This window comes from Pseudopodoces humilis, chromosome 11 (genome assembly GCF_049639895.1).
Source record: "Pseudopodoces humilis isolate 2021_Gansu_Grassland_sample_001 chromosome 11, ASM4963989v1, whole genome shotgun sequence".
Lineage (NCBI taxonomy): Eukaryota > Metazoa > Chordata > Aves > Passeriformes > Paridae > Pseudopodoces > Pseudopodoces humilis.
The window spans coordinates 21,018,393-21,041,584 of record NC_142210.1 but is presented as its reverse complement, the minus strand read 5'-3'; the positions used below and the strand labels follow the sequence as shown (position 1 = coordinate 21,041,584).

Genomic DNA, 23,192 nt, shown 5'->3' with positions numbered 1-23,192 from the left:
GAGCAGTTGCTCACTAAAGTGATCATGGCCTCTAAGCTCATTTACTGCACATTATTAAACCCTGCTCTGGGGACTGGTTTCTTCACTGGTTTTGTGATCATGTCCATCATGAACGATCTCCCTGCTGCTTGGTCCTGACTTGTCTTAGTGAAATCTTGTGAGAGGGGGGAACATCACCAGCAGAAAGACCTTGGCATTCAACCATCTCTTCCATACAGAAATGCCTTTTCCTCCAGAAATTTCTCCTCATTCCCTGCCCCCCTTGCATCACTTGTGGCAGGGATCAACTACATGATAGCTGACCCTCCAGAGCAGTATTTATCACTGCTGCCCACAGAAATGGATGAGGCTGCAAGAGGAAAATAATTTAAGATGCATCAAAATGCATCTAAAGATGCATCAAAATGTTTCTGCATCAGAGCTCAAATCAAGGTCACTTACACACCTTTGCTAATACTCAACTTTTAGAGTTCATTTGGCAGCCTCAATTTAATGTTCAGATGAAAGATATGGGAGAAAGTCAAGTCAGGCCAATGCAGATCTCAGCTAGATGTAGAAGAGATCTTGCAGGCTGAGGTCTCCATCCACTGGAGAAAATGAAATGCGAACAGGCTTATGGGCACTGCTTATTGAACAGAACCTTCAGATTAATTATTAACCTCAAGACAAACCAGACATAAGCTCCAAAAGCACCTTGTAGCTCGCAGCACACATAGAAGCTTTGAAGTGGACTTACCTTATCATTTCTTTCACATAGAAACTTTAGCCTTTGAGCTCGCTTGTGCATAAATACTCCATCCAAATGTCCCGTCTCCACTGACCGGATTTCAATAGCTTTCTCTCCCCAGCCCATTATTTGATTGGAATGAATGTAGGCTGTCAAAAGAAAGTGTTTGGCAGGTGTTACAACTCGAGTTAAATATTATGCAATGGGCAGAAAAGCTTTCATCAGCTGTTACTCAAAGCCTAAGCAGATCAATGGCAGAGTTGTGATGGGCAGGCGTGTGCCTGCAGGGACAGCTGCCTTTCCAGAGCACCTTTCATCCAGAAATTGCTGAGAAATTTAAACAGAAGCAGCATCACTCCTTCCAGTTTCAGAAGGTGAGGAGCTGGCCAGTGTTTTGCCACCATGGGTTGTGCAGCTGAGCGGAGCCAGAAGAGCAACTCGAGGGCTCCCAGCTCCACACCCAGCCCCGCTCCACTCAACACAGTATCCCACCAGTGTGACAGCTTGCATTATCTCACATTTATCTCTTATACTTATCTCATGCTGAAAAAGTTCAAATCTTCAAGAAATTACTTGCTTAAAAAAGAGCTGGCTGAGGGAAATTCCCTTTGATAAAAGAGGGAATCCCCTTCATCCCAAATGACTCCATCTCAGCATTCTCGACTCCTCATCTTACTTGGGGCTTGTATTTTAAGCAGGTGAAGAGGAAGGGTTGACCTACCCACAGAAGTAGGCATTTCTCCCCACTGGAGCACCACGTCTTTAGTTATCCGTCCGTAGGTGTTCACATAGACACCTTCATCCTCATAGCACACCAGCATCTCCATCCCGTCCGTCTTGGGCAGGATGACAATGGCGTGAGGAGTAATATTGCCCTGAATCTGCAGGTAAAACAGACCCTGAGAGTCAGAATTACACTGAATTGAGAAGGGGGAAGGGGGAAGGGAGCAGAGCACTGCAGGGGGGAAAAAAGCCCAAAACAACTGAGAACAAAGCCTTCCCTCCATTCCCCACATATGCACTGGCTTTCAGAGATAAGCCTGAAGGGGAATAAGCTGTCATGTTTACCCTACCATCAAAACTGTCTGACACAGCAAGGATAAACAGGTTCAGCAATTACAGACAGATCACAACATACACGCCCCCAAGACTGATGGCTGACACTTGGCTGGAACACAAAATAAGTGACTGAGCCAATGAATCCATCACCAGCTCAAATCAAGGTAAATAAACTCAGAGTTTTACAGGCAGCCCTAGGGAGGAAATATCCTATTTTTTAGCAATCACCCTCTAGCTCCAAGGGCAGCTGCACTGACTTTCCATCACTAAGACAACACAAAACCATCCCAAGCTGCCCAGTATTTCTCCCTCTGCTCTTGCTAGTTCTTGCAGAGGAGACTGCTGCTTGGATCAGATTCAACAATTCCTGCGCTTGTTTAGTGATACAGTTTCTCCTAGACCAGTTTATTGTGGGCCAACAGTATAGATGGAGTTTATATGACCTAACAAGAAAATACTACAGGGAGCTCCATCACTGCTCCAAGCAGTGTACACACCTCTCCTTTTTGTGGGACATGGCAACCTTAAACTTTACTGCTCCTGCTGAGGACAGAGACAGCTTGTGCAGATGAACATGAAGGTATGTGACAGCTCTGAGCCCTCTTTGAGTGAGCACAGCACTGGGGAATGTCCCACCCATCGCTGGTCCCCACTGCTGAGCCCTGGGAGCCTGTCACTGGTGACCCACGTTCCTCAGGCAGCAGCACTCACGTGAGATGGTATATAGATATCATAGGAGTTCCCAGAATCTACATCAATCACATGGAAACCAGTGTGGGATCCGAAGATAACCTTCAGCCTCTGGCCCTCCTCTACAGTGAGATCCACGAGCAGCGGCTTGTGCTGGAGATCTGCAAAAGACTTTTATAATCCCTTCCATGAGCATCACAGAAAATCCTTGTTGCATCAGCCTGATATGGTTTTGAAATCGTATTTGTTTGACTGTGTTTCCTACTAAATATGTGGTTATTTATACTCCTGCCTCTCTGTTCCTCTGTCAGATGCCTCAGAGGGTATTCAGCCATCCCAGCAGATAAGTGCCCACCCTTGCCAAGCCCAGCTCTCTCTCACAGAGCCCGAGGCCAACACAAGGATTTGGTCTCTAAAGGAAGGAGACAGCTCAATTTTGCATGAGTGTGTGTTCAGTCTCTCAGCAGAGATCCATGACCACCCACCTCCTCTCTTGGCAGGGATCACTGCTTTGGTTTGGGCAGCTGAAATGAATCAGTTTAGCAAATATTTGCTTTTACCCTGCTCCATCTAACCTGCTGCATCAAGGCAGGGACCAAGCCCCAGCCATGTCCAGATCAAGCACCATGGCTTAGGTGCTCAGCAGGAAAGTGAAACACTTGTGGGAAGTTGGATCCCAGACCATTTTGATGCTGCTGAGCTCTCCATGTCACTGAGCCCATTTATTCTGGCTTTTGTTCAGAAAAAGCAAATGTGACCTAATACTGCATAAGTCCATTTGTGTTGCAAAGATGTAAAATGAGATTACTCAGCATGAACATCTCCACAAGGCATTGCCCCTTAGGACTCTTCTCAGCACAGAGATTGGGATGAAAAGTGATCTGAAGGACTAAGCACAAAATACCCACTGGCAGGCTGGAGAGGAGGAAGGTCTCACTGAGGAAACCAAGGCAGGTGAAAAGGGAGGGAAAAAAGAGAGAGAAAGAGTGGGTCACACTCCCAAACTTTCTGTCTTGAAACAGAATCCACATTGCAGAAGGGGAGTGGACCTTGCAAAATGAAAATAGAAAATCCTGCCAGCCTACTTTTGTACTGTATGTTAAAAATTAGTCAGAGGGAAGAAAAACCACCAAACATAAAAACCTCACAAAAAACACTCACCAAAATCCCCAACTCAGTTTTACTCATTTGATCAGCTTTCTGCAAATTCCTCAAGTAAAGCCTGCTAGCGTAAACTAATAATAACACTTCATTGTTGGCCATAAGCAGAACATATCCAATCTCTTCAGCCAGCAAGGATCCCATCTCCCATGCCTGCCAGGCATCCTGAGGAGCTCAGCTACATAAGCAAGATGCTTTTCTGTTCTGCAGAGAACAGAAATCACATGTATTTACAATTACAGAGTGTAAAAGACAAACATACCTTAAATGCCATAAACTTGTGATATGGTTTAGGAGCCCAAGCGTAGATCTCTACAGCGTTCTTTAAGGCAATCACCAAGAACTTGATTCTTTCATATTTCACTAAAATAAAAACAAACCCCATTTTAAAAACATTCACTCTCTTTCCAACAAATCTCCAGGAACAGCTTCTCAGGCCATCCCTCCATTGATTCTCATTACATAGAGTCCACCTACTGCATAAAGATGAATTCCAAATGTGGCTGTGGTCTACCCACACTTTTAATATCAAATTGTCAGGTCAGACCTAAGACTAGAGAGCAAAACCACATCTCTTCAGACATTTATTTCTACTCACCAACTTTGTAGTGGATGCATCCCTCCAGGTCCCCAACTGTGATCCATCCCTGTTTCTTCTCCACCTCAGGGTCATTGTGTAAAATCCTGTTTCTCAGCCAGGACAGGTAGTACACACGCAGCTTGTTCTTCTTTCCTGTTGGCAAGGGAAATGTCCCTGTCAGAGCAGAGCACGTCTGCATGGGCCATCCTGAGGTTTCAGTGCTTATTTTCAGTCACAAGATGATTGAATTTAAGTCCATTTCTTGATAAAAGTAATATAAATAGTAATTGAAAATAGCAATTTAGTTGTTGTGTCGGGTTTTTCCTTAGGAAGAAATATATGGAAAGCGAAGCCCAGACCTCTATCTCACAGGCTGCAGGCAGACACTGGGAAAGCCAGGCTTTTGCGTCCCACAGGCTGGAAATATTCCTTTTCCTATAAATCAGTGTTCACAGAGGGACAGTGGGGCTCAGTGGGGCAGTGATCCCAACCCTTCTACAGCTCAAAGCTTATCCAACCATTCAACTTCCTGGTTTCTTTCCCTCCATCTCCTTCATACAACATTAATTCCACCCTAGAGATGAGACAGGAGCTCCTTGGCCTGCAACAGGCACTGCTGTTTGCCACCAAGCCTGGGTGCTGGGCTCTGCAATGCTGAGGGGCTGCCAAATTTCTGCACAGCTGCCTGCTCTTGGATGGCTGGGACATGGCTGCAAAATCCCTGTGGCTGCAGAGCCCCCATGACAGGGACAGGACACAGCTCACACCGAGCCTGGTGAGATGGGACCCAAACGACAGAGCCTGTCTGCTCACAGGTTCCCACAAGTCCCCAGCACTCATTCTCAGCATCATCTTGGGGTTTGGTGCTACTCCTATTCCAGCTGTACTTAACTCCTTATCCCTACAGGTGTAGCCCAAAACCACAGGGGAGCTGCAGACCAGGTAAATGATGGAGCAGTGAGTTTGGAGCTCTGGCTGAATGGGGGGAGCAGGAGTGCAGAGCTAGGCCAGGGTGTCTTAACAACATGAAAAGAAACAGAAGGATGATATCAAACAGTTTCCTAATGAGCACTTCTCTGGCTGCCCTCTGTGAGCTTTATTGGACAGGCATCAGCAGGAGAAGGCTCTGCCCTGGCTCTGTCACCCGTGTGTTCCTTGGAGCTGCTCTGCAGGAGAATGCTGGATGCTCTCCTTAGAGATTGGACTACAGAGGTTTCGCCTTTTTTTACCAGAAATCACCCCCTGAGCTTGATATGAGCACTCTGGAGCTCACAGCTAAACATGGAGACAGTGAAAAGCTTGTGGCCCTCACAATGCTTGGGACAACCCAAGCACATCTGTGCTCTGAGCTGGAAACCCAAAACCATGGATCATGGCTCCCTCAGCCATAGCCAAACAGACCCAAAAGCAGAGCTCTCTGTCCCCTCAAGCTGTGACAATGTCCCTTGCTGGGCCACCTGCCTGTATCCTGCATCTCCCCTTCCCTGCTAAAGGAGACTGGAGATGAAGTGCAGGCAGCAGGTGAAGGGCACAAACTCTTGGAAACAGACTTAACTAATTTGATTCCAGAATTAACCACCTCCATCTCCCCTGGGAGCTTCCCTCTGACACCAGTGAGCAGGTTTTGTCTGAGCTGGAACCACTCAGGGCTTGTGGCCGGGCAGGTGAAAGCACGAGAGGAGCACCTGATATTGTCACGAGGACGTTGAGGCCCTCGAGGACGTCCATCTGCTGGAATCGCCGCCTGTTGATGAGGTTGTAGACCTTGCCCTGCCCACTTCGATCCAGCAGCATCAGGCCGTTCTCCGTGCCCACCAGCAGATTCACACCTGGAGAAGAGAGGAGAGGGCCATGGGTGCCAGGAGCCATAGCTGCTCCCAAGGACAGCACCCTGAGCTCATCTCTGCTGCCACCAGCAGTGTGACCGACCCAGCTAAGGCTGGGACCTTCCCATGGACAGGAAGGGTCACTCTGGAGCGCGGGGGACGTGACCCCTGGGGGATGGAGAAGGGGCCAAGCGGAGGCAGGGGCTGGGTGCTGAGGGGACCCTTTCCCATCCCAGCCCACAGGAGCTGTGCTGAGGGCAGGCTGTGCCTGGGCTTACCCCACAGGGCAGCACAGAGTATCTCCGAGTTGAAGCGCTTCTTGTACTTGCGGATCTCCGGGGTGTCGCTGTGGGGACGGATGTTGGTGGGGTTCACGTTCACCACCGAGATCTTGCGCGCCTCGTTCAGCTTGGCCTGCTCCTGCCTGAGCAGCTCGCTGGTGAACAGGGCTGGCAAGGGAACACCAGAGCACAGGGAGGGTTAAATGTTAGGATGGGTTAAATGTTCTGTCACTTCTTTTTTGGGACAGAAAGACAATACTTGGTTTATTTCGCAACGGGGGAGTGTTCCCACCGTGTTACAAGATAATAGTTTGACCAGGCAGACAGGAGGGTGGATTTCTGCTGCTCCCTGTTTCCTCCCAGATCTTTCTGGTGGCATTTGGCTGGTGGGGGAGAAGAAGTTGGGTGGCAGCTGGAGAGGGTAAGGATACAGACACCAGCTATGTTTGGAGTGAGTGAAATGTGAGAGAGGTTCACTGGGGTTATTCAGGCTCCCTGACCTGCTTCCCACAAGGCCCTCCCATCTCAAACTGGCCACATTGGCTCTTACCATTAGCAGATGACTCTTCATCCTCATCTTCATCTTCATCAGTAGGTGAGGTCTGATACACTCTGGTGTCCACAAAGGGGGTGAAAGAGGCTTTGGTGCTACTTCCCATACCATACTAGAAAATGAACAGCAAGGAGAGAGCTCAGTGCACAGAAATAACAGTGATTTTGTGCATCTAAGACTTTCTAATTAGCAAATAGTGCCTGCTTCTGCAGTGCCTTTTTTGAGCTCTCTATGAACATCTGCTCCTCCCCCCCATAACTAATCAGAAACAAACATTAAATTTGATTTCTGAATGTTTGTGAGCAATGGAAAACGGGAGGAGCAGGGCCTGGCTCTGCTCTCTCCTCACAGGCAGAAGCACAGCCATGAGGACAGTCAGCAGAGAAGCTGCAGGGCCAGAGGCAGAAGCCAGCACAGGTAAAATCCAACTGAGAATCACAGAATCATTTAGACTGGAGCAGACCTTTAAGACCATCAATCCACCTGTTTACTTGTCTGCATGTCACAGACATGCCTTAAACCTCCTCTAGGACATCAGGCAGGCAAGGGTTTGCTTTTCCCATTCTCCCAATGCAGCTGAGGTTGGCAGGATGGTGCTGGGAGTCCCTGTGAAGCCCTGGCCTAGGGCAGCTGGCACAGTTTTAAATTGTTCCCAGCATTTCAAGTGGGACTGCAGAAAGGGGCACTTCTAAGTTAACAAACTTAACCTGAGGGTATCACAGGAAATGTCAGAGCCAATACTTTGCTGAGGGAATCTGGGGACGAACAAACTGCAGTGTCACACTGCTTTCTTTTTAAAACCATTGCTTTAAGGCAGAAAACGAGGCTAAGACCTCCTTCCAAGCAAAAGGAAATCCTTGCCTTTGGAATCAAAGTGACGTGAATTCCCCCCTTCTTTGAGCAGCTTATCCTTCCTACTCCAGCATTTACCCAGGACACGCTTTATGGATGAGCTCAGTTTAGAGCTGCAACAGCAGCAAAACCCAGCTCACTCTGCAGCTCACGTTTTTCTTCTCTGGGACACTGTCCTTCTTCTGAAAGAAATCTTCCTCAGCTTTCACCCAGTCACCAAGCCCAGGCTGCTCCCCATGCCCACTGCCACAGTTCCTGTGTGACAGCTGCCATGGGGACAAGTCCCCCATGCCTGGGCAGATGTGCCATGGGGAACACCCCCACCCTGGCACATCCCCACTGAAACCAGGGCCTGTTCCTGTCCTCCACTGGGCCATAAAACGATTCAGGGGCACAAAAAAACCAGGTGTAGGAGCAGCTTCGTGGCTCGTGACTTTTCCAAGCATTTTGAGGCTGGCATCCATGGGTGAGCCAGCATCCATGCCAAAATCAGGCTGCACATCCTGCTTCCCTCCCAACCCTATTCCCTGACAGCCTGGCTGTTTCCATAGAAACAGGAAGGATTTCTAAACAGAACACAGTAACTGAGGCCCAAGGAAGGAGTTAACAGCCTGCGGCAGGGAAGGCTGCGGGCACAGATACCTCTGCCTTGTGCTTGTCTCCTATCCAAGAAATACAGATTTTTTTCCCTGTGTTGGATGTCTTTTCCATAAAACAATAGCAATTTAAGGAAGAGATGATTTCAGTATTTGCAGGCATTTCCAGCTGAGAGCCAGGTGCTCTCCAGCAAATGAATTATGAAGAAACCCCTCATCCCACTGCACTGAGCATTTTTCCTTGCTCACATTCAGTTATTCTTGTCAGAAGTTGACATTTTAATAGCTTCCAAGTCTGATATTTAAATATTAAGACTTCATCTTCCCCCAAGTCCTGTTCAAAAGCCTATAAACCTGTGTGGTGGCTTACAAAGAGCATCAAGCTGCAGGCTGAGGTCGTGCTTGCATGAGTCACCTGGAAGCCTGTGAACAAAATCCCAAGTTTCCACTCACACCCACTCCCTGCTCAGTCAACTCTAAAAATACAATTTTAGAAATGGAGAAGATCTTTTTGGTTCATATTCTATAAATGAATACATTTAAACCCAATCCCAGGCTGTGTTTCAGCAGCACCAGGATGACCGTGGAAGGTGTTACTTTCAGGACCGACTCTCTCATCGCTGCTTTTAATGCCAATGAGGAAACAGATAAAAACTTGAGGTCAAGTCAGGCACCATCTGTTCTTACTTTTTATCAATGGCCAATTCCAAGAAATTTTTGTTTTTATACTGCTAGTAAAAGTACACCATAAAGTGAGAACATAATTTCTATGAAAGAACATGGGATGGCAGAACTTTCGATGTACAACCCACCAAATGAAACAAAAACATTAAATACAATAGCTTAATTAGCACCAAATGGGCTGATTTCTCATGGGAAAAATGAACTGTGTTTGGTTCCCAAAGCTAGAGATATTTAAGCTGGACACATCAATTCCCTTGGTTTATTTGTCACACCTTGCACTAAGACTTTTAACACTTTATGCAATTTTAGTGTTCAATCATTTGCCTATAAAACACCCACCAGAGAGAAGCATTTTGCCATGACAGGAAACATACAACTTTAAAAGTGTGCAGGTTTCTTCTACTCTGAAGAACTATCTAGAATTTTATTTGCTTTGGTTTTTGGTAACCTTTTCAGTCATGACAATTATCAGAGGTTGCACAGATGGAAGCTGGGCCCAGTTGAAGCTAATGGCATCACTGGCTCTCATCACTTCCTTTTATATCCAAGTGTCAAAAGAAAATGGGACTTTCTCATCAGCTGTAAGCACTCATGTCACACCACCAGAACCCCAGCTGGTGGGCTTGAAAGACCTAATAAATCCTTCTCCCATCAGCCACAGATCCCTATAGCAGTAACCCATCCAACTCCCTCGTATTTCCTCTACACTCACCCACGGGCACCAGAACCGGAGAGAGGGAAGAGCCAAGAAAGCCAGGGAGGAAAGCAGGAGAGCCCCATCAGGGGGCAGAGATGTTAATATTTGATTTAAAAGCGATGCAAAGGAGAAAGAGGAGCCCCCCACCACCTACTTCAGGCACCGAGTCCATGTCCTGCGCATGCGTGGAGACTCGCCCCAGGGCCTCGGTCGGCGTGCCCGCCGGCGAGTGGCTTTGCTGCACCAGGTCAGGCAGATTGATGTGACCTGCAAAGCCATTGCTGGCTGCGTGGCCAGAACGCTTTTTTTCACCAGAGGTCTGCAGAGACACAAGGCATGAGGAAGAAAGAGAAGGGGAAGGGGGGAAAAGAGAAAAAGAATAGGGAAAAAAAACCAAACAAAACGAAGTCATCGGCAGTCCCCTGGTTCCCAGAGCAAGCGCAGGAGAAGGACCCTCTCTGTCCCATCCCCATGCAACCTGGCAAGCAGCAAACCAACCCCCCCCTCCAGGAGAATTAAAGACAGGATTAATGACAAAGTCAATACAGAGTAATTAGCCACGAAACAGCAAGAGAAGCCTGATCACTGTTGTTTGGAGATGAGGAAAGTAGGGCAGATTCTTTGTTTGCCCCCATGGGTGCAAACCCCATAGCCAGATCTCCTCCCACTCGGCCACTGGTGACAGCAGAATCTGAGCCCTCAGTCAGTGTTAGCCTGGACAGCTTTGCACAGCTATGGCAAAGAGCAGCCTGACTGCAAGTGCCAGCACAGCCCTGTCCCATGTTTCTGTGACCCAAACCAGCAGTGAACAGCAGCAGCAGCGGAGGAGTGGCAGAACCACCAGCAGCTCGCCCTGCACATGAGGTTCCTTGGGCTTCCACAGGGCTCCCCATCCTTTCCATCCTCTCCCTGTGCAAGGCAGGTACTGGGAAGTTTCTCCCTTCCTCATTGATTTTGCCATTTCGATGAATCTCACCTATCTGGAGCACACCAATGAGATTGTTACAGAGATTTACCCATTTACTGGGATTTGTGGAAACTCCAACCGGGCTCACCAAGCCCCTGACTAATACTGATAACATTTATCTTTTGATTGCTCATTACCATCACCTTCAACCACACCTTGCCATCCCACCAAAGAGTGGAAAGCTCTTTGCCAAAAGCCCACTGACATCAGGGAGGCCATCCTCTGATGGTTATGGTGGTGAGAGGGAAAAAGCAGTAAGCACCCAGCACAAGGCTACAGTTTGGATTTCTTATCATGCTTTCTCCTCCCAGTGGGGTTTTCCAGCTGCTTGTCTTGTCCATGGCTTCCAAACCCTTCTGCATCCCAATTCTCACACAGCCCTGCTGGCACAGCACCGTTTTACTGATGTGATGCTGAACACGAGCTCATTTCAGGAACAGCTGCCTGTTACACAGGGCCTTGTTCTCTCATTAACCCCATCACCCTCCCTGGTATCAGCAGGGATGTGCAGAGCTGTGGGGATCCCTGCTCTGAACAGCTCCACCCCAGTGAGGGATGAGGTGGACTGTATTACTACCCCCTCCAAAACTGATGGAAAAAGGCAGTAAACATGCTGTGACTTATTTTGCTAACTCATTCCTCTCTTTCAAAGTTGCATTCATCTTTTTCCTATGCATGTGAATATATTAGATAAATGGAATTAAGAACTAAAATGCAGCTCGAGTCTTGTTCACATGTGTTCTAAACATCCCTCCTTTAAAACTGCAGACTCCAAGCTCTCCTCCCTCCTTCTCCTCTCCCATCAACCTCCTGGATGTGCTGGTGAGAGAGTGACTCCCCTGTTCCCCAGCCACCAGGGCCTCCTGCCCTCTCACCAGAAGTCCAGCTGCCCATCTGCACTTCCATCAGCATCACCAGAACGTTCCAGCAACTGGGAAACTGAGAAACACCGAGGGACATCTTCCACAACCACTGAAGGTGCCTCCTCTGCCTCACTCCTGCAGAACCATCCATCAGCACTGCTCCCAGCACAGCCTCACCTCCACAGCCCTGGAGCTGGGGATGAGGGCTCACATCCATCTGGGATGCCCAGTGCCTCCCACAGCGGGCTCTGAGCAGGACCATTCTCTGCTAAAAGCCCCCAAATGCTTTACAAACACTGCAGGGTTCTAACAGTCACGAGGTGGCAAAGGCTGGGAAGAAGAGGGGAAACTTTGGGCCAGTTCCAAGTGAATTAACGAAATGCTGTGAACTGAAGATAACTCCTGCTGCTTGGAGCAATGGTTGGGTTACAGCAGAGCCTTGCTGTGCCCTGGCACTGCCATTCACTGCTGTTTGTAGTTCTGAGAAACATTTGCACTTGTCACATTTGAGTGTAAATTGCATTAATGAGAGCGTTAACGAGCACAATTTACTCCCTCATTTTGTGTTCCGGACACACAGCACTGTTAGTTTTTGTGCTTACATGGGCAAAACCTCCTGAAGATGCTCCATGGAAGTGTTTGTTTTACAACTTACCTCCCTCACCATTAAAGTCCCTTCCCTTGAAATATTGCTAAACGTATCTGCGTGGGAAGTCTCCAGCCCGTGGGTTGCCACCATTCCCAGGTTGTATGGCTCATTGCTTCCAGGAATTCCTGTTGGTCTGGGGACAGAGTGGAAAAGCATTAACGATGAATATTTCCTTTGTTAAACTAGATGAAAAATCTTCTAGTACAGTATTATTTCAGTAAGGGTAAGGCTCTGTATCTCACAGGAAGAAAGTTAGAAAAATATATCCACTAAGATTTGTGGGGAGATGATAGATGCTTCCAGAAATACAGGGCTGGGGTCAGGTTGATAAACTTCAGATACCAAAGAGAGAGACCATTCTCTTTCTTATCTCAAGGTGTCCTGAAAGGAGCACTGATGAACAGTTAACAAGAAGTGGCGCTCCTGCTCTACTTTATATAATTTTTTTTCTACCTAAAAAAGCTGCAGAAAACCAAAATTTACTCCCTTTAATTCCCATCTCAAACCCTGAAAAGAAAACACCAGAGCATCTGATGGCAAAAAACAAGGGAGGGGATGGGGTCTGGAGAAGGTTGGCAGGATGACAAGTTGTGTCCTGTAGCTTCCTGCTGTTTTACAAGTGAAAATGTAGCCCTAACCTGTGGTTTCACCTTGAAATTTCCACATTCCTATTTGAAGAAGGGGGCTGGAATTTATTAAATTTTAGGACTGCCTGAGATTGGGTGTCACAGGTGCAGAGCAGCCCCCATCACTTCACTATTAATCTTGGCAGCCTGGCTGCTTAAACATAAACAAATCCACAAGCAAATGACCAGCAGCCCTGGATGATCAGACCTGTTACTTTGCATTTAAAAGCCACACAGACCAATTGCTTCCATCAGTGTGAGGCAATACAATCTTTAACTCCTGTGCACACCAACAAGCCTGGAGGCTTGTGAGGGAACCTGGTCAGTGAAAAGCCAAAACAACCTGGATTCATCATGGGATTACTGGTCCAAGGTGAGCTCTGAGCCCTGGAGACCCTGAGGTGAGACTGGCTCCTTGCCTACACTGTACCAAACCTACAACTGGAAAGGCATCACAAAGGCACCACAGACAACAGCCCACCACATTCCTACAGCACCTTTCATGTGAGGAGTTCACACCTCCCTACCACTAACTTTTCACCAAAGGAGGAGAAAAGAGCACAGTTATTCTAGTTTTAAAATAAGAAAACAGGGCCAGAGGAGATTATGTTAATTTTGAGACTGTATAGCCAGTGAATGAATGACTGAGGTAGCCCTGAGGTCCCAAATTTCATCAGTGCACAGTTTCCATGTCATCCTGCAGGAATTCCCTGGCCAAGGGCAAGAGCTGGCTTGCACAGCTCAAGGAGAGGGAGCTGAAGGGAGTCATCAGAGTCTTCAGATGGAGAAACGATATCTCCAGAGGTGGATGGAATAAAAAATCCCTCCTATCCACTGGGACACAAAGCAACAGACAGGTTTATCCTGCAGCAGAAGAGACCTGCATAGAGCTGGAATGAAGTGCTCAGGGAGGATACACAAAGATCACTCAGAAGGTGCAGCAGAAGATGAGATGATCTCTCTTGGCCTCACTTTCCAATGACAAACACTCAACACAGGAAAACAAATCTCTGTTAGAAAAACACTGAAGTGCATCAAGGTTGAACTCAAGTTAAGGTCCCTTTTGTGAAATGAAGGTGTAACTCAGAGGATTTGCTTTCTTTTTCCCCAGACATGGAGCAGTGCAGCTGTGCCTGCAGACACCCCTGCAGCTCCACCCTCTGTCTCTGGGACACGACAGAGACAGGACATTATGGGACATTGAGCTGGCAGGGGCTGGGGGCATCCAGCTCACTGCTGTGCCTGGCATCCTCCTCTTGTGGCTGCAAGGCATCCAGTGAGACATTTATCCACTGGGAAGTGCTGTGTCAAACCCAAGGTGTCTGAAGAAGGATGTCAGCACTGATTAACCACTCCTGATTAAACTCCTCTTCCATGAGCAGCTTGAGGCCCCTTCTCACACGCCTGACTGCCCATCCGACTGCTGCACATTCAGAGCCATCCCTCTGCCTCAAAACTTGCTCCAACCAATTCAAGAGCTTTGATTTTAATTCTTCTGCTGGAAGGAAGCTCCAGCCCAAGAGCTTGGCACTCTGAATAACATAGACCCAGGGAGATATGGTCTCCCTGCCACTTAGAGGGCTTCTGTGCTGCTCCATGCCCCACCACCATGAATCAGAGAATCAAAGAATTGTTTAAGTTGGAAAAGACCACTAAATTCCTTGAGTCCAGGCATTCACTCAGCACCATCATGTTCACTGCTAAACCAAATTCCTGAAGCCAGGTATGCCTGTATCAATTATAACTCATTTAGCAGGAAAAATGGAAATGAACTGATTAAAAGGTAAATAACCCCCTGAAACATTCCTACAGCTCCTCTGTGAAATCAAAAGGGCAGGACTCAGACCCTGCTGCCAGGCAGAGACCTCTAGAAATGCCCCTGCAAAGCACTGGGTGGGAAACCTGAGCAGAGATGCTCCAGGAGCTCTCTCTGAATGGCAGCAGCTCCCTGTGAGTGTTGAAGCTGTGCTGCCCTGATCTGGAGAGACTCAAAAGCACAAGTCTCCCATGGGACACAACAGTCTGCTGATCTCTTCATTTCACCATTTTAACCCACCAACACTGACTGAGCCAAGGGCAGAAATCCAAGGCAAAGATTCTGGATTATTATAATCCTGGCTCTACCAATTGGCACTGGGCAGGCCACCAAGTACTGACACCTTAGCATGGCTTAATACAGGGCAAGACCAGGCTCAAGAGCAGGCACAGTTTTAACATTCATCTCATGGGCAGGACCCATGGTGTGGATGAGGTCAGCTGTGCCCACTCTGGCCAAAAACCTGCCTGGCTCATCAGCAGGAACAGTTCCATCAGCTTTGAGCCAACATTCACTGAATATGCAACGGAAATAGCTCAGTTTTTCCCATAAATTATCTCTAGTTTGGAGCAGAAAAATCACTCCTATGAATACACCACCCCTTGCAACCATGACACTGTTCCCAGTGCCAGTCACCAAACATGGACATGCTTTGGACGTGTCCTTTATCACAGCTACTGCTCCTCCAAGGCCAGGACACGTTGGGGTTTCACCTCTAGAAAAACACACACCGGGGTTTCATGGTTTGCCCCCCCAAAAGAAAGTGTTCCTCACATGAGCCGTGGGATGTCACTGACAGGCACGGTCCCATCATGTGTCTCGTTCTCCCCATCCTCCTCCTCCTCCTCACTGCTCTCCGACTCCTCGCTGGAGGAGGAATAGTCCGTCACCTTCTTCAGGGGGCGATTGGTCTCTTCGATGCGCAGCTCCCTCAACTCTTTGGCTAAAGCCGTCAGATCCTAAAGGGGATGGGGGCAAGGAAACAAGGAAGCGGTGGCTGTTACCTTCAGAGCAAGGAAAATGTCACACACATCTCTCCAAAAGCCAATGCTAACAGCACGAGCAACAAGAAATAGCTTTACAGAGTCGTTACAAACATGAGACAAACGTAAGACAATGTTTGTAGCATGTAGCATTTATTAAACAAAACAAAACTGATTTACGCTCACTGAAAAGTCAATAGCCAACCTCTTCTTTTTCTCTTTGGAACGTGTATGTGCATATATATACACACACTTATATGTATATACACGACAAAATTATATTTGTTGGAAAAGGTGAAGTTCAGTCACCATCATAGTAAACTGGAAAACAACGTCACTTCAAAGATTGGCTCGGAGAATTTCTCCTGCAGGGTTTTCTCTTCTTTCAAACTTCTCAAAGAGACCCCGTAATGGTATTTATTCTGTAATAAATGCATTTGGGAAGGAAGCAATGACAGCATCTCCCATGGAGTGGTGCAATCCCCACGTCAAGAGCTGCTTCCATGGTGAGTCTCCGCTGTCGGGCGGCTGCCGAGAGGCGGTGAGGAGCACGAGGAGAAGCGCCCAGCTCAGCCAGACTTTGGAGTCACAGCTCTGAGTCAGCCACACGATCAAAAAATAATAATAATAATAATTAAAAAAAAAAAAAAAAAAATCCCTCAGCGGGACCCATTAAGCACTTTATGTGAAATGTGGCAGCCTACAAGCTAAGGGAAAAAGAAAACTAAAACTAAAAATAACAATAAAAAAAAAAAAAGCCTTGAAACAAGAAAAAAGAGAGGAGCAGTCCCAAAGCCTAGTCATAATTTTTCAGTTTACCATGACTTTGATGAGGTCTCAGACCCGACAGTCATATAAAATAGACACTGCTATTTCAAAACAAGGAACATGGCAGGCACCGTGTAGAAAAGAGACTTTTTGTTATCTTACATGCTTTTATAGCAATGCAGGGGGAAGCAGTAGGGCAGAAAAGCATGAGAGCTCAAATTAGAATGGGTTAGAGAACTCTGTTGCACAAGACATGCACATGACGAACAAAGCATCGCAATTGTCAGTCTTACCATTTCCCCCTATATTAGTGACCGAGGTAGGCATCAGTGCATTCGGTCAGAGATAAAGGATTAGGGAGAAAGAAACTCATTGAAAAAGACTAAATTCCACAATTGTCTTACGGCCATACTCTCATTTACTGCATTTCCAGTTTACCGTTCCAGCAGGGCGACTACGGAAATATTAATTATGGTTGCAAAAGGAGCTCTTAAAATCTATCCTGTCGACATGTGAAGAAAAGGATGGAAAAACTCTATGGCTGAGATGCAAACCCAGTTTATTTTTTTTAATGGCGAGGTAGGAATGTTTTGTAAGCAATCTGTGCTTTGGTTGCTGACGACCCACACCTCCCGGCGGGCTCCCACCGGTGACAGCCGCACATTCTGCTCCCAGGCTTGCCCTGCCTGGCTCTGACATGGAGACTCCCCTGGATTTTGGAGAGTTTTACATCAGACCAGTAACCAGCAGCATACCAAAAAAGGCCTTGTTTGGTTTGGGGTTTTTTTTAAAAAAATTGGTCAATTCCTGTTTCACAGCAGGTCCCTGCGATGGGTTTTATGTGGGTTGTTCAGCCTGGAGAAGACTCCACAGGGAGAACTCAGAGCGCCTTCCACTACCTAAAGGGGCTCCAGCAGAGTTGGAGAGGGACTTTGGACAAGGATATGGAGTAACAGGGCAAGGGGGAATAGCTTCAGACTGACAGAGAGTAGGTTTAGATTAGATATTTGGATGAAATTTTTATTCAGACTGTGGTGAGGCCCTGGCACAGGTGGCCCAGGGAAGCTGTGGGTGCCCTATCCCTGGAAATGTTCAAGGCCAGGATGGATGGGGCTTGGAGCAACCTGGGATAGTGGAAGGTGTCCCTGCTTATGGACAGGGTGGGGTGGGAACAAGTTTAAGGTCCCTTCCAACCCAAACCATTCTCTGATTCTGTAGTTCTGTATTTCTCCAAATGGTATCTGTACCTTTAAAGAAAGGCTCTTTATCATGATTAAAGAGAGATTGTGGTATTTCAAGAGTTCCTTTTTGATGCCAACATGTTTAGGATTGAAATAGAGTCAAATCTGCAGTCACGACAACTAATTATTTTAATTAGAGCTGTAGCAGCTTCTATGATACGACTGCTTCTTTTCCTAAATAAAAATCAGTGACAATTTCAGCAGCTTAACAATACTTTCCATTTAGAGTATCAAACATGCTCTTTATTGAGCACTTGCCTTTGAATTGAATTACAGCCTCTCACTTTAAAAGGGATTTTAGGACTGTGTAAGAGCCTCTTAAAACTGCAGCTGGACTTCTGCAGCTCAGGACTAGCGCTGAACTCCTCCCTGTCACAGCACTGGATTTTGAAAATTATTTCTTTTTTGCACCTTCCACTTCTAACGTGCTTCGAGGCACCCTATCAGCCTCTTTTGGCCATCACTAAAAGATAGCCAAGTATTTTAAAAATCAGCTTAATTACTTTTTAATAACTAATTTGCAAGTTATAAAAGCAATAATACTCCCTGATATGATTATATACAATATGATCAGATAACTCATATTTCCTAGTTAAGAAAGCTTTGCCTCGGGACAGTTCATTCTTTGATGCTATCATTTTCTGTAAGTAATGAGCACTTTGTAGGATTAAACAGCTTCACCAAGTTGCTCCTGGACCAAAAACAATCTGACAACAAGAGAGAAAGTGCTCTCTAGTTCCACAAATGTTCCAAGTGTTATTACTGAAGATGACATAATACATAAGTAAGTGGTGTCAGTGCTCCTTAATTACTTTTAATTACAAAGCTTTCTTTAGATTTAATATTTGCTGGAATCAAGGCAGATTGGTTTCCGAAATCACATTGCTCCTTGAGCTTGAATTTAGCACACATGCTGCTTCTATTTAGACACTGATTTATGTGCTTTTTTCTTAACAAAACACCTCATTAAACAAAATGTATTGCTTATATTTTATCCAAGAGAACAAGTTAACTAACCAGCACATCTTCCTTCTTTCATATCTTCTATTTTTAGAGGAAAGAGGCTGCAGAAGAGGCTGCTGAAACCAGTGCTTTCCACCACAGTTACCAGTATCAGCAGTGCGCACAGCGATGCATGTGTGAGGCAAGTTAAATGTTAAATCAGGAATGCTGGGTCTTTTCCCATGAATGTTTAAACATTCACCACTGCCAGATGCACATTTAAAATACTATCATAAGTGGAAAAGGTGTGCTTGAGGACTCTCATTTTTTTAAGAGGATAAATGAGGACCAGCACTGCCATCAGCATCCAGGATGGCTCTGCTGACTCTGGCTTTGTGGTGGATGCTGGTCCGTGAGAATGAAAAACCCACTGTATTTTCACTGCTCTGTTTTTCAGATGCCTTCTTTTGAATCAGTCTTAGAACACATTTCAAACAGCACTTGATGGCCCCACTGAAATCAGCAGGTGGCCAGGGGCTGTGGCTGAGAGCAGAATGTGGTGAGGGGTCCAGGCTGCCCGACCTCCTCCACCGGCACGAGAAACCTCCGCTCTCGCTCCTTCTCTACCAACACGCCGAACAACAGCAGCACCACCTGCTCCCCCACCTGAACACTGGGCTGCCTCTGCCCTGGCTTCCATGCAAGTGGTGTGGCCAGCTGGTTTTGGGCAGCCCAGGGCTGAGCAGAGCACAGCAGCAGTGCTGTTCCCTCCCCGTGGGCAGGCTCCCGACGCCGGAACGCCACCGCTTCGCTCTCCCGTCCGACCCGAGATCGCATCGCCACCTTTATCAACGCCAGCACCAAGAAAACCCAGCTCGGAATTAAGCACTAACTAGTCAACCTTGCATAGGCATGACCCACTGAGAAAAGATATCACTAACCTCATCTATAGCTTTCTTATAGCTCTGTGGGTAAAGGAAGAATAATCAGCATCAGAGGAAACAGATCGGGACAGGAAAAAGCCAGAGGAAGGGCAAGCAGGTTAGAAATAAAATTAGAATTGTTAGCTCAACGCTGTGGAGTGTAGAGAAAGAAAAACATCATCAACAAAACATTAATACACATTAAAATAGAGAAGCAGTGGAAATTCATACAGTTTTTAGGCCGACTCTGCAGTTTTAAGATACAAATGTCAACAGCATTAAACCAGGAGGAAACACTTCGGATGAGATTTTGCTCAGAATAATAGAAGGGGAGTGTACAGAGACCACTACCAGGTGGGGATTTAAGCTGGGAAGGCTGTTGGGGGCTGGTTGGTTCCCCAGCCTTCATGAGCAGAGCATCCCTCCGCGGGTGCTGCGGGGGACATGCAGCACGGAACACAACAATGTGCCATGGGCCACCGCCGCGCCCAAGCTAGCAAAGCCCTTAAGCGTCTGCTTCACCTGGAAACACAGGCTTAAGTGCTTTCCCCTAGGCTTGGGCTCCTGGTAAAAACTCATGCACTCTCTTAAGCATTCAAATCTCCCAGGGGCTCTCGCTGTACTGCTGCTTTCCAGTCTCTCTGCTGGAGCAGCAGCAGTACTAGCCTCGTTTTTGGGGTCCCCGCGGTTGTGCCACCGCACCGAAGGGACACGTGGCCAAGCCAGCCGGCAGCATTCCCACGGGAAGGAATTGAGGACTCACAGCGGGTCGGCTCGGTCGTGTCACGTCCCTGTTGTCCTCCTGCTTGACCTTGGCGGGCTCATGGGAGAGCACAGGGGACCCTTCGGGCTTGGCATTCCCTGGGTGAAAGGCAGGTGGAGAGAGTGGGAATTAAAATGCTGCCAAAAGCCACCACTGCATCCTGTCACCTGGGGCAGGTGGGAACAGGGGCTTCATCATCACTCTGCTTCTGCTCTCCTGAAAAACCCTCCTGCTCCTTTCTGTTTCTCCACCAACAGAGTAAGAGAAGCCATAATCCTGCCCAGCCTCCACCAACAGCCCTCTTGAAGAGTTACTGCTCCTCTTCTACTATAGAAACTAATTTACTTTGCAGAAGAGCAGGGCATGTGATAAATTAAAAGCTCCGCAGCATCTGACATCGCCAGGACAATATTTTTCACAGGCTTCCTCATTAGTAAAAACAAAACCAAACCCAAAATGACAATGGGTTACAAACTCCTTTTATTGACTGCCTAGAGGACTGATGGTTTCAACAACAGACACTATCATCTTATGGCCAAATCATAAAATATTCAATGCACAGAGGCAGCATTTGTCTTAATGCTCTTCAGCCCTGGGGACTGGAAGTGTGGGGCTGTACCAGAATGCAGATGTGTGGGGTGCATGGGCTGTGGCAACTCCTCTACTCCACTGCCATTAAACAGGGGAATGGAATATCTTTAAGAGAGGCTCTAGGATGAGAGGGAACAATTTGGCTACACACATAAACCCTGTGTTGACATGGCTGCCTGGTGAAAGCATTTGAGAGAAAGCTTCTTACAGGTTATGTCACTCCTCTGATCCCATCCTGGGCACAAAGATGAAACCCCCCCAAAAATTACGTATCAATTAAAAGCGAAACACACTCCCAAAGAAACCACGGCAGAAGAGGTGCACCTGGGTGGATGAAGACAGGAAGGACATTGGTTGTTTATTTTGTTTACCCTAAAGCATAACCCCCATCTCTATTTGTACAGGCTACTTGGCAGTGTGATACCATGGGCATCCCACGTCAGCCTCCAGGGAAATGGGGCTGCTGGCAACTCTCTTTGCAAGGGGGCCAGCAGGTCACAAAAGCACATCAGAAATTATGGATTCTTTGATTTTCAAAATTTTTTAAAAAACAAGCAGGAGATCACAGACCTCTTTCCCTTCCTGCTTGTCAGGAAGCCTCACGAAGTGTGCCTGGTGCTGAGGGATGTTTCCAAGCTCACCTCTGACTCTGTTGCGTTCGCTGGAGCCAGCCTGGGAGCCGGGCTGGGATCCACCCTGGGAGCTGGGCTGGGAGCTGGGAGTGCTGGAGCTGGAGGAGCTGCCACTGCTGGTCCTCTGCAAGGGGCTCTCCACGATGGTCTCTGTCCTCCTCAGGTCTGGGTTGCTGCAGGAGGACAAAAGAGAGGGGCAGCATCAGCCAGGGTCACACCCATGCCAGGGCTCCAGACCCTTCCCACACTGACAGGGACAGCTGCAAAGGCCAGGAGAGTCCTCAGATGGAGGAGACCGGGCTGAGATCATCAATTTTGGGTGCAATATGACCAGAATGGAAGAAAATTGCCTAGAGAAGCTTTCTGTTCTTATTTTGTCAAATTTGGCAACCATTAAAAGATTCTTTGCTCTCGATCTCCTGTCTATAGATTTGCAAAGCTGGAATTACCTAATTAGCCACCAAAATTCTTCATAAAAGCAGGAATTTGTGGCGTGTTGTTAGACAAAGACTTCAGCAAAGCAAGGATCTCAAGCTTGCAACAAGGCTGCAGATCACTTGTACCACTTAATTCACAGTCCCAAATTTTCATGGCTTCACTTCAAAATTGCATCAGATATCCACTTTTCCTCCTTGATTTCTCTCACCCTTGTGAACACAGATAAATCTAGAATAAAAAGTGCTCTTGATACACAAGGAGTGACTAATATCTCTCTGGGTATCAGATGCCTTTAGGAAATTAATTCTTACTTGGCATTGAAATGACATCAGAAGAGATGTTCATGCAGAGTTCGGCAATTTGGTTTTATACAATGTTTCTGGAAGTGATCTTATTCAAAGGCCTCTTTAAAATGTATAGTAAATATTCCCTCATTTGTCACAACAGGGAGACAAATAAAAGAAGGGATATTTTTGTAATGTTTACATTTATGCTTGGAGAGAATCAAGAACCAACAGGAGAAACAGGGAAAAAGGAAAAATATTACATTACTGTGAGAGCAATGAAGTATGAAATAATTTCAATGAATACTTAAGGTTTAATGGACATGTGGCAGCATCCTAATGATTTCCAATTTTCATCAAACTGAAGGCCTCCAGCTCGTGCTGTATGGCTGACATCCTTAGCTAAATTAACTAATGGAGTGTATTTGAAAACTTTGGCAACTGATGTATTTACCTGCACTGACCAGAACTGGGACAGTGAGGGTGCAGGAAACACTGGACAACCTTAACCTTGAATCCCAGATTCCCATTATCCTTTTTACCTGCAATACCATCACTTATAAAGACTATGCATTCCAACATCCTTCTGCATTTTAAACTGTCCTTCAAGCAACAGCTAATTAAAAGAACAACATTTTCAAGAATTCAAAATGTTTCAGCCTTTGGCAAAGAAGAGCAACAAACCATGGTATGCTTTTTCTCTAATTAAAAAAAAAAAAAAAAAAAAGAACAAGAAATACTCTTCCTCCTACTGCTGCTGCCCCTGCCAGCGACTCGGGGCTGCTGCCTGTGAGTTTGCTGAAGCACAGGGGGGGAATGAGCTGGAAAGGGAGGCGTGTGCTCAAACTGGGGACAGCACACACGAGCAACATCCCACATTCACTTTTTGACCTCACCCTCTGAGGACAAGGCAGAAGGAAGAAACCAAGGAGCTCCCTCACGCAAGGCTAATTGGAACTCGAATTTCTCCCGGGATCTGCCCTGCTGAGGTCTCGTTCTG

At 46.9% G+C, this 23,192-nt stretch overlaps 1 protein-coding gene across 6 annotated transcripts in view; it reads right to left on the bottom strand.

Moving 5' to 3' along the window:
* The window catches only part of TNIK (TRAF2 and NCK interacting kinase), a 151,682-nt gene that overhangs the window by 2,353 nt on the left and 126,137 nt on the right, over positions 1–23,192 (bottom strand). For 3 of the 6 annotated variants that reach the window (XM_088060950.1, XM_088060953.1, XM_088060951.1), the window contains 14 exons: positions 21,480–21,643; positions 20,248–20,345; positions 19,503–19,526; positions 15,402–15,586; positions 12,192–12,318; positions 9,861–10,025; positions 6,875–6,989; positions 6,322–6,492; positions 5,903–6,046; positions 4,236–4,370; positions 3,900–4,000; positions 2,498–2,647; positions 1,449–1,608; positions 737–876 (listed from right to left, as the gene is read on the bottom strand). In XM_088060950.1, coding sequence (XP_087917076.1) covers positions 737–876; positions 1,449–1,608; positions 2,498–2,647; positions 3,900–4,000; positions 4,236–4,370; positions 5,903–6,046; positions 6,322–6,492; positions 6,875–6,989; positions 9,861–10,025; positions 12,192–12,318; positions 15,402–15,586; positions 19,503–19,526; positions 20,248–20,345; positions 21,480–21,643 — 1,879 coding nt within the window. The remainder of the gene's footprint in view (positions 1–736; positions 877–1,448; positions 1,609–2,497; positions 2,648–3,899; positions 4,001–4,235; positions 4,371–5,902; positions 6,047–6,321; positions 6,493–6,874; positions 6,990–9,860; positions 10,026–12,191; positions 12,319–15,401; positions 15,587–19,502; positions 19,527–20,247; positions 20,346–21,479; positions 21,644–23,192) is intronic. The other 3 variants (XM_005525088.3, XM_005525090.3, XM_088060952.1) reach the window with 2 other exon arrangements.